This window comes from Chaetura pelagica, unplaced genomic scaffold (assembly GCF_000747805.2).
Source record: "Chaetura pelagica isolate M959 unplaced genomic scaffold, ChaPel_1.0 scaffold72, whole genome shotgun sequence".
NCBI lineage: Eukaryota > Metazoa > Chordata > Aves > Apodiformes > Apodidae > Chaetura > Chaetura pelagica.
Genome location: NW_009952560.1, coordinates 916,319 through 927,797, shown reverse-complemented (window position 1 = coordinate 927,797; position 11,479 = coordinate 916,319). Strand labels below are relative to the sequence as shown.

Sequence of the window (11,479 nt, the reverse complement as noted above, 5' to 3'; positions counted from 1 at the left end):
GGAAAGGAAAAGAAAGGGAAACAACTACAGCAACACTCAACCTGGATTGGAACTAGACACAGCACCTAGATTACATTTTTAAATTGGAGCACATTTGGGTCTGTCCTAGCATAGAGCCATACCCAGGTAGCAAAGCTTTTATTTGATAGACACACGTTCCAAGAGTCTGAGCAAAAGCCATGCAGTCATCTAGGAGAGGATCACTCAAAAACAGTATCCAAAGGAGAAGTGTCATATTAAGATGATGACAATGTGCAACCTTGAGCCCCAAAGGGCAAGGTGAGGTCACGGCAGGAGACAGGGAACTAAGAATAGTGCAGGCAACATGAGCAACAACCAGCAGCGAGTGCCATGTGTCTGATAAAGTGCAGGCAAACAATTCTGTGCAGATCCAGTTTCCTCAAGCATTGTCAGCAGGAGGGGACAGGGGACAGCGACACACTGCGGCAGTGAAGAAGGCAGAACAGTGAAAATCTCTTCACCAGACAGCAGTGACAAGAGATAGCAGGGAAAGAACAGAGCTTAAACAAACAAAAAAACACATTACAGATCTACCTAATAACTAAATGCCTCTCTCATCCATCAGACTTTATTTCCACTTTGAAGAACTACTCAACTATCAAGTACATTGAACATTTCCCATTTTTAAAACAGAAGTATGTAAGGAAAAGCAGCTTGTACTGAAATATTTTCCAGCACTGGCTCCATCTCAAGAAACCTCCTGCCACACCACTTACCCAGCAGTGGTGCAGATCCCTGCTCCCAGCCAACCCAAGCAAACTCAGGATCCCATCCTCCCACCCAGCCATGGAGGTCTGCTCTCCCAGATTATTCAGGCTTCTACTTCCCTTCTGGCAGGCTTCCATAAACCCACCATTTCACCAGTTCCAGACAAGCCATCATAAAGGTAGAGAATCAGGAACCTACAGATATACTTGATAAAATATGGGTCACTTTTCCTTCTGGCCATCACTTTGTAAGACCAGCAAAACCCAACAGATATTCAGTGACTCTATTGGATATGTATTTCATACAGAAAATGGAATACTCCATCATTTAAAAAATCAAGTACTTGTACATTCTATGATTCCATTAGATTTCCTTGGTTTTGATCCTAATTTGATACTATAATATATACACAGTATAACTGAAATTGTACTTTTCAGTTTTTGTGAAAAGTTCCCCAAATATTTGCCTGTGCTCCAAAATATCCCACCCACAGCCCCCAATCCAAACAGTTTCTGTAGCTGCAAGGAATCAAATCTTACAGCTAAGCACAGGTTGATGTTAGAGAAGCAGCTTCAGCACTGGTTAAAAATATTCACTGTGCCTTCTATCAGCTGCGTTCACTGCTCTATGAAAAAAAATGGACACAATTTGCTACAACGTTCCTGCAAAAATAGGCTACACAAGGATGTGTCCCACTGATACAATACTTACCATCAACACACAACCCCCTCACAAAGCTCATTTCCTAAATATAACACTATCAGAACCCAAACGGCAAGTATCACACAGAAGCCACCCCCCTCTCTACACTCCAGGCCTGCTGTCAGACAAAAGAGAAGCCTGCCTCACCACCTGCCTCAGCCCTGCTGGTGTAGCCTCCAAGAATGAAAAGCATTCCCTGCGGACACGTACCTGACGCACATCACAGCCAGGAGCCTGCATTGATCCCAGCACTGGAACATGCCAAGTGCTATCAGTGACGTTGTAGTTTATTCCAGAGGCAGTGATGCATTAGCTGGCTTGTTTGAAAGGCAGCCTGAAGGAGACTGCAGCACATACACACACACACACACACACACACCCTGAGAAAGGATTTCTTTTTTACTCCTCTGGATTAAGCCTGTAAAGGGTGTGGAGAGAGGGCAGCTCTCATCATCACTTTGGGTTTTATGTTTTGTAAATAGGTATGTGCTGGTGCAAACGTGTATCTGATCTGGGCAGCAGGACTCAAGGCAGTTGAAGTGTCTGTAAGGTCTGCTCTGGTTTTAGATCTGTCCTTGCAACCTATTTCACAAAGAGCCAGAGGAAGAGTGAGCATCTCTGTGGTCCAGAAAGCAATGCAGAATCTGCAGCTGGAGTAAATAGTTCACTACATCTTGGGCAATAGGCACTGGGAGGCAGTAATCTGGAGTTAGTCAAATGCAGGTTTTGGCTCTGAATTTAAAGAGACAGAACAGTTGGCTTGAAGGCAGCTACTGATGGGAATCATCATTATCTTTTCAATCAGAAATACCAGGTAAATAAGCAAGTAAGCACTGCCACCACTGAGGTCTCTCGACCAGCTAATCTTTGCAAAATATCCTCACAAATTATTGAAGTTAGAGATGTTTTCCGTATGAACTGAGGTCAAGGGAGTAAAATATCTGTTACACCAAAATAAGAACACTATTTTTGAGAGGCATGCAGATGAAAAGCCCTTTAAAGAGTATTTGTTGATTAAACAGAGTAGCTTTCAGAGGAGAAAAAAGTTGTAACTCATGGGTTATCAATATAACCAGAAACAGCTAGGAATCAAAAACACCTTATAAGCTTTCCCTTTTTCAACAGATACAGGAAGAAATTAAATTTTTCACTCCAGGTGGATGAAGTTCAAAATATAAATCACAGCATCACTCACTGCCAGTAGTGGTAACAAAAGAAAACTAAATCCTTTATTTTGGCAGGGGTTCCTTGAAGATGCACAGTTTTACTTCAATAACTTGTGGAAACATGTGACAGTGTCACTCTCCCCTATCTCTGAGCCAACAGCAATTGATCATACCCAAAGGAAAACGTATCAGCAAGCAGCATGCAAGTCCAGTTTCATTTTCTGGTAGTGAGATGCAAACCCATGCCAGTTGCCCTACACAAAAACCTCAGCAGCTCCATGGCAACTGAGAGCACAGACAAGAGGAGGAACCCTCAGCTCCAGCAGCAGCCCCACAGCCAGGAGCATGCAGAAAGCTGGGAAGGGGAAGGAATTGGTTTGAGAAAGGAGGAATCCGTTTTGGTGCAGCTGGGCCAGCCCAGGACACAGCAGTGAAAACATCAGCCTTGCAGACACTAGAGCATGTTGCGACTTCTCTGCACACAGTTGTGCATAAACTTACAGCAGCACTCGTAATTTTACGAGATCAATGCTCCATAGTGTGACCTCCTAACCACAAACTGCTGGACTGGAATTTTTTTTAAATTCTAAACAAGCTCAAAAGGATCCTTTATTTCTTTCAGCACTCTGTGCACTTACTTTACCTCTGGTTTCTAAGCAGACACCCTGTCCCAGTGCCAGGCTGAGTGTGTTCACACACTACTGTCCCAGCTAAAATTGAGGTGTTCTTCCAAAATTACTTAGATAGATGATGAGTTCTTCTTTAGGATCTCAATAATTTATTGAGGTTACTTACTGAGAAGTCCAAATGCTATTAGGCACTAAGGGCAAAAGCCTCTGTGGGCTTAGTATCAGCAGTAACAGCTGAGCTGCTTCCAAAAAATTTGGCTTTCAGTTGATGCAAGTGGATTGTCAGGTGATTTCGTCCACCCATTTCACTGCTTATGAAACTAGAGCCCTGGTGTATAAATACCAGAAGACATGAAGGATTTAATCTATTTTAAACAAGAATCTGACACAAGATGCCATCTTTGAAGCTTGGAAATAAATTTAGCAATAGTCAAGAACAATTTATTGAACGAAACAAACAGACCCAAAGTACTTTCCAAGTGGTATTTATAGAGAAGTTATTTAATCTATGCCTAAAACTTCAGAAAGGAGCACAGCAACTAACACCTCACTACACAACAAGCAATAACTGTATCGCAACAGGACGACTGCCTTTGGTTGGAAGTGCTGCTGGAAATTTCTGAACTCAAATACAACACAACTATGCCTGGAAGCAAAAAGACTTTTAAAAAAATAGTACGTTTAGTTCAATATCTAAAGGTGCAAAATACAACAAAGAGTAAATTTTGTTGATGTAGACTGTACACAAGCAGAATATTCTCCTTCCAAACACTTGTTTCCAATGTTAGAGAATATAACTAAGGGATTGAGGAGGACATTTACATTCTTTTTATTACTGATACTCTTTAAATAAAGCACAACTACAAGCATTAAACATTTTACATTCTAATCTGCACAGTTAACTGTTCCAACACAAAATTCCTGTTAAGTGCTGATGCACCACACACCAATTTAAAGTTCATTATCTGAGCTTGGCTTTCTCAATCCTATAAAGCAGTAGCCAACTGGCACAACCAAAGGTCTTCATAGATCTCTAGTGGTACGGAAGCCTATAGTGTACAACCTGTCCCAGAAAGACTGTCTTTGGCAACACTTAACAGGATCAATAAGGGGATAGCATGGCACACACCCCCCTGCAGGCCCCAATGAAGAAGCAGGAGTTGGCAGAAACACCCTGTCTGAGGCTGGTTCAGGATGCATTGATCGCAGCCGCTCAGGCGATAAGGCTCAGCAATGTTTTCCAGCTCAGACAGGACACCCCCAGCTCTCAGGTACTGAACACATACCAGTCAGTCAACTGGACCCCTTGTGCTTCATGAACTGGCAATGGGATTTGGCATTTTACGGGGGTCTAAGAGCAAGGGGGAAGCAGCAATATCTGTTAGCACAGGACAACCAGATCCAGTGTGAGGCACAATTGCCACGAGACTCCCCCCCAGCAACACAGGCTTGAGCATCTTTCACAAACACAGCTCATTTGGCCTCTACTAGAATGAGTTTGTTTGCAATGAAGTGGCACAAACATGACAGTTCAGGAGAGCTGATGACCAAGGAAGAGCCTTTCTAATTATCAAAGTCATTTTAATATTGACACAGTGCTCCCCAGAGGGCTGAAAATCTGCTTGGGATGTAAAGATAAGTGCTGGAACAGCTGTTGCACTAACAAACCACTGGCAAACAACCACTGGCACTGACTATTATGGGATGGACTAGACAGTCTTACAGTCAAACCTCCCCAAAGCAACAAAAAGGAGTTTAGAGGAAAAAAAAAAAGTTTTACTATCTATACCTCTGTCACCTACAACACGAGAAGAAAAACAAGTAGATCTGATGGCTGACAACCCTGTTTCCCAGCTGTCCTGTGCTGTAAGAAATCTCTCTTCTCTTACAATCAGAGCACCAAAATTACTACTTGCCATGCTCTACAAAGAGGTAAAAGGATAGTTCAGGTACAATCACAAAGCCTTTTTCAGCTGAATGAATTCTGGATTTTAGACATAATTGTTCCCTGAGAAGGACTTCTCTGCAGCAAGCCCCTCACCTCAAATACGAGCTCTGTCTTTAGCTGGCCAAAATTTCCTGTGTGAAACTAACCAGCAAATGGAAAGATTTTTGGCAACTTCTTCAGAAAGACACACTCCCTTGGACCCACACCTTGTTTGACCCATTAGTCAAACTGTTCTGAACTCCCCATGAATTTCTCTTTGTCACCTCAGAAACTGTTGTACCTTAGTGATTATCAAAAGGAAGCTGGAAGCAAGAATACTTGTGTTCCATTAACTCACTGTCACAGAGTGACTTCAGGCAAGTTGTTGAACTTGTCTTGTCTCAGTTTCTCCATCTGTAAACACGATTTGGAAATCTTTTGGTGAAAGGGATTGCCATCCTGGAAAACTCTTTCAATTCATCTTACTTTATCTTAGAAAAACAGCCCATAATGCCGTAACATTTTTATTTGAATTGGCATTTCACTCCAGTTTAACTGACAGTCAAGTACCCTCCAAAGAGGATGCCAAAGTAAGCAAGTTACAACAGAGGTGGTCAAGGTTGCACACCTATTGCATTACAGCTCTCAGATGCCAGGCAATGTCCTAGAAGTTGCTTGATTTTCTTGCTCTCCCATTGTGTATGCATTCAATTTCTTCTGTCCCTAAAATGTATGCAGTTACAGGGCTAGATCTTTTCCTGCTTCAAACTTGCCTTTTGTGCTGACAAATTGTTACAACTGGCAGTCACTGGAAAGGTAATCCCCTTGTAATTTGCATTAAGATTTTACACCTGTTTTGCCACTGCCAGCTGGCTAAACATGCCCATCAGTATAACCTTAACAATTCAGTCAAGCAGAGACTACCTCCCTTCTGCCCCAACCCCAAGAGTCTGCTACAATTTGTTTCCAGATAGTCTCTCTGAAGTGGGAAGGGAACCACCAATAAAAGGACAGATTAAAATTCTTCAATCTGCACAAGCAAAGAAGCCAGCAAAACAGGAGAACAAGCTGAAAGGATTAGCTGGTCATTTAAATATCTACTGCTGGTCAGTAAAAGTTAGGAACCTTTTTGGAACAATTTCTTGAAAAGCAACACAATAAAGATAGTGAGGAATTGTTCAGTAAAAACTATAGTGGGATTCAGACTGTCTTGTACATTCCTGGAATGGGATGACACATTTAAAAAGGCAGGCAGAAAAAGCAAATCAAGAAGAATCTCTTTGAGATCTGGTTCTGATCACTGGGAGGATCTCCTAGGAGAACCTGAGGCTGAAAGGCACCAGAACAATCAGAACCTATTTGTAAGGAACTAGCAGACATAAAAGGTAGTAAGTTGTATCCAGAGGGAAGATGTCAGTGACAAGTCAGTACCCAGCACTGACCAGGCCTCAGGTACAGCACTGTGCACAGCTCTGGGCACCAGACCTCCTGGAAGATGGGAGACAAATGAAGGGGACATGGAAGACTGAAGCAAGACTGATCAGACACAGAGAAACTGTGACCTGTGAACACACTGAGCAGTACAAGACACCAAGCCTGTAACAGAGAAAGTCCCATGGACACATCCCACCAGGGGCATGCAACTCAGCAACACTGGAAAAATAAAGGGGCCTTTTGACAAGCAAATATTAACACCATGATCTCAAAATCCCAACTTGGTAGTTCATTTGAGCCACAAAGAATTAGAAACAGGAATGAAACAACCTTTCTCCCAGCTGTGAGACCAACATCTCCCTGAGCTGCAGCAGCAACTACCATATTAAGCCTTATCACCACTTCGCAGAATATCAATCTTTTATTTAACTGTCATCAAAATTTTCTCTATCCAAAGCAAAAATCATTCCAAATGACACAGAGTCATTGATCTTACCCAGGGTCCTGCCAATTCTGTGGTTACATAGAAAGCAGCAAATCCCATACAAAGACAAAAGAAGCAAATAAAGTCTTTGTCCTCAACAAAAACAGCCCATCTGAAACACCTACACAACTGTGAAGATCTCAGTCAGCACATGTCAGTTTTCTGAAAGCTGGGACAAGAGAGGCAGTACAAGCAAGCCCATCACAACACTCAACAGCTGAGGTATCTGAAAGGTGCTCAAGGAATTTAGGCACAGATATTTCATTAAAACCGATGGAAAACAGAAGGTTTTGATACAAAGAAACATACAAGAGATCATTTTGAAACAGAATGCAGGAAGATGTCTTGGCACAACAAAAACATTTGAAGCCAAACCTAGATAGGAAGTTGAATCTTTGGGTTATCTTTAGTATGGAGGGGGTAAAAAGACTGAATCTGAGTACTATTTTATTCATACCTCATGTGGCTTGCCAGGCCGTCCTGAGCGTTAGGAAGTCCTAGGTCTGAGAGGGAATCTGAGCAGACAGATGCAGGTGACAAGGACCTCTCCTTCTCCTCTAGCAGATCAAGTTTCACCAAAGAGCTGGTCTCATCTTCTGAGTTATCCTCTGACACAGAGCCAATAATGAAGCGAGAGTGAGGGTTCACCTCCAGGGGTTTTGTGGGCTGGGAAGATTCCTCCATGGCTCCTACAAATTGGGCTCTCAGCACTGTAAGGGACAAAAGAAAGCAAAAAAACCCAACACCTGAGGTGAATCCCTGCTACTGCAAGACAAAGAAGAGGACAAAGGAAGATTCACTTCTGGTAGGAAATGCAATGTTAAGGCACCATAGCTGAACCCAGGCAGAAATCCAGGGTCAAGAATAGTTACTTCTGCAATAATCACTGACTTTCATATTTGCACAAGGACTATGAGATCAAAGCAGATGGGCATTCTGATCTGCTAGTTCAGACAAAGCTGCAGTAGCCACTTAAAAGAAAAATCCTACATACAAATGTATAACTGGAAATCGAAAATTTTTGTTCTACTGTTATTCTTTGGTTAGTCAGTTAAAGGGTTGGACCAGATGATTTCCAGAGTCCATCCAACCTCAGCCATTCTGCAATTAAAAATTTATCTTCCCACAGCATGGGAACGCTGGGACTCACAGTGCCAGGTACTGCAGATAACATTATTTACTGATAATCAAGTGATGGATTTGATTGGTCAAAAATGCCCTTTTCCCAGCCCTTGCCAGGTGCAAGACATTATCTCTTACGGAACATACAGTTTGCCTCCCCAAAAGATGATCTCAGCTTCCCATGCCAAGAGCTCAAAAACAGCTCAACAACACATCACAACTGGCACCTCTGGGCTTAATGGCATAAAAAGTTTCAGCTGAGACAAAGAGATTAATTTTGAAGTTTTCACTGAAGAAAAGCATCCACAGATCCTGGAACAACCACAAGATTAACAGAGTATCTTATAAAACCAATTATCTAAAAGTTCTCTATGCATATAGCAGGTATGACACAAAAAGTAATTAATTTTAAACTTCTTTCACATACTGTTTGGTGCCAGTTCCACCCCTGTCAAAGGTCTCACCCTCTTCCTGCCCAGCTCTTCCCCACCTACATGCTCATGCTGCCCACTCCCCATGCTCTGCTGCTCTCCAGACCACCCTGTGATCTGATTCAACAAAGCCACCAGAACTGTAACCAACAAAATAAGATAATTTCCTGTGAGGTTAGCAAGTGGATTTGAAGCAGCAAAGGGAGAGAGGATGGGAAAATACTGGTATGGGATGATGGGGACAGAAGCAAAACCTCCCCTTTTTGGCAGCACTCAATTGTCAGACTGGCTCAGCCATCTTCTCTAACTTCACCTGACTTTAAGCTCTTGGTCCCACATCATCCATATAAATTAAGGGATATTATCTGATTTATGGCAATATACTGAAACTTAGTGGCCGGATTTTAGAATTGTCAGAGGAAAATACAAAACTTCAGGTCTCCCTTTTCCACTTAAAAAAAACATTATATCAAGAAGAATCTCTTTATACAGGAAACTCTGAGTATCAAAAAATCAGCACTGTCCCAACATGGAATGAATGCATTTTCTTAAAAATTAAATAATAATTACAACTGAAAAAGAGCACAACAGGTGGAAAAAACAAAGGAGCACCACACAGCACAAAGGCAGCTGGGAGGGGTATAAACACTTGATTTACTCTGCTCTGCCTGACTTTGATGCAATTCTGTGATAACTACACACAGCTGGAAATCACTTGATCATCAAATTAGGAATGCACTAACCTCTTGCTATCCTTGCAATCTGAGCAGTTATCCACTTCCAAAATGAACTGGAAAAGAAAAGAATTAACAAAGTAAATATTATTATTATTATTTCAAAGAACATTCTGTGCATGGTTTCTCAACTATAAAAATCTTTTAACTCAAAACTGTCCTGAAAAGGCTACAGGTGAAAAAAAAGAGGCTCAATCCCTTGCTCCAGGTCACAGAATAAAGGGGGAACTGAATATGCAATGTCCAAGCCAAGCTGTGGCACCTCCTGCTAGTCCATCATTCTGGCAGCTTCTCAGCAGTGCATTAGCACACACCTCATCACCCCACGTGTATTTTAGTTTTGTTTCTAAAAGAAATGACATTTTGTGCCAGTGCTGCCTACTTATGTCTACTTGCTCTGTCAGCTTCTGAATCTGCGGGTCGATCTCAGCTGAATTTAATGGTCAGGAGTAAATCCCAGTGATAACTAGAGCTCTCATGGAAAACTGCTGGCTAGAAAACACAGCTGATAGACCACATTTTTACATGAAAACAACCCGAAGAATAGTTTATGTGTAAACCAAACTGTGATACAGAAATACAGACAAGGAGGAGATGAGGGGACATTTCTCTTGGGGCCCCGTTCTCCCTCACCAGGCAGAAAGGACTGTTTTGATACCCTGAGCTCGCAGGCCACACTGACATCTTAAACTGGTGGGAAAACCTCATCAGTCCTGCTAATTATAGCCACATAGTGCCAAGTAGAGGGATACAGCATAATTGGTTGATATGAACATGACAGCCTTCATCTGGTGCACAAGTGAAACTGGACAATGTTCTGGGAAAAGATCGTAGTTTTAATTAGAGCACAGACAAGGCGTTTATAGAGAGGCACAAACCCTGTGCAATCCCTGAACACCATGCTCCTTCTTTTCATCTCAATGAGAATTAAAAACTGATCCAACTGGCTTATGCACTTTTACCATGAATATACTTGACTGAATTATTTAGATCAAACCCTGTGTTGACATCACTACTCCCACAAACTCCAGTTTCACCGAGGCCATGGGCAGTTCATTTTACAGGGATGTACTTAACCATTTTATGACTCAAAAGCCACAAACATCTGTCTGACACAGGCAGCAAAAGGGCAGATCGCTCTACAGTTTTGAGGGTGGAGATGGAAAAGGGAAGCACGACTGTAAAGTCTGCACACCTATCTGTGATGTGCCAAAATTAAACCACACAGGAAGATTTATTTAACAGAGGTGCTTGGGCAGAACTGACAGCACAAAGCTGAATTTGATTTTGTTTGTACACGTAAACATGTAGACAATATTTATGTACATACTTATCCTGGCATCAGATCACTCAGAGAATTTCATCCAGACAGATTTACTGCAGGCACAATTATCAGTGCTGAAGAATCTAGGATACAGCCAAACTAACTTCAGCTTCTTCTTAATGAAGAAAAACTTTTTCCAATGTCAAGAAGTTAAATGTTAATGAGTGAGTTTCAAGGCTATTTTTTTTTTACTAAGCAGAGAAGGAAACAGAGAAACTCAAATACTCCATGAGAAAGTGCCAAACCAACACCAAGGCTCCTGGTCCCCAGTGCCATGCTCAAAGAACTGGACTCAAAGATCTTGTTTGCACAGCTCCATCCAAAAGCAGTTAGTTATCCATGAAGCCCTGTTCAGGTCCATTTACCAACAGGCTTCCAACTCCTTGTAGTCCAGTCCCAAAGTCATGCATTCCACTAATGTTTTGCAATCAGCTGGCAACTCAAACACTGCATGGAGTTAGAAGCTCAGCTTGCTCTCGGCATGCTAAAATTCATTACTCTTATTTCAAATAATTGCAGCATTTTCTGAAATAAATTGAAATTAAATTTATACTTTCGCAGAATACTTGCAGGAGTCACTAGCCTGTCCAACCAGCTAACTTTCACAGAGAGACTGAAAAAGCAGCAGTAATTTTACGGTAGGAGACAGACAGAAGGGTTGAATCACAGTTGAATCTTCACAGAACCTGAGCCACGCTGTCCTCCCTCTGGAGATCAGCTCACCTTGGAGGTCTGAAGATACATAGCACTTTCATAACACCCCAACTCCGCAAGTATCAAGGTATTTAAGACCCAAA

At 42.0% G+C, this 11,479-nt stretch overlaps 1 protein-coding gene across 1 annotated transcript in view; it reads right to left on the bottom strand.

Annotated features, from left to right (window-relative positions):
* Positions 1 to 9,434, bottom strand: part of ACACA (acetyl-CoA carboxylase alpha) — a 122,264-nt gene extending 112,830 nt beyond the window's left edge. The window contains exons 1-2 of the mRNA XM_010009045.1: positions 9,368 to 9,434; positions 7,529 to 7,781 (exon numbers count right to left, since the gene is read on the bottom strand). Coding sequence (XP_010007347.1) covers positions 7,529 to 7,755 — 227 coding nt within the window. The 5' untranslated portion in view covers positions 7,756 to 7,781; positions 9,368 to 9,434. The remainder of the gene's footprint in view (positions 1 to 7,528; positions 7,782 to 9,367) is intronic.
* Positions 9,435 to 11,479: the final 2,045 nt, after the last annotated feature.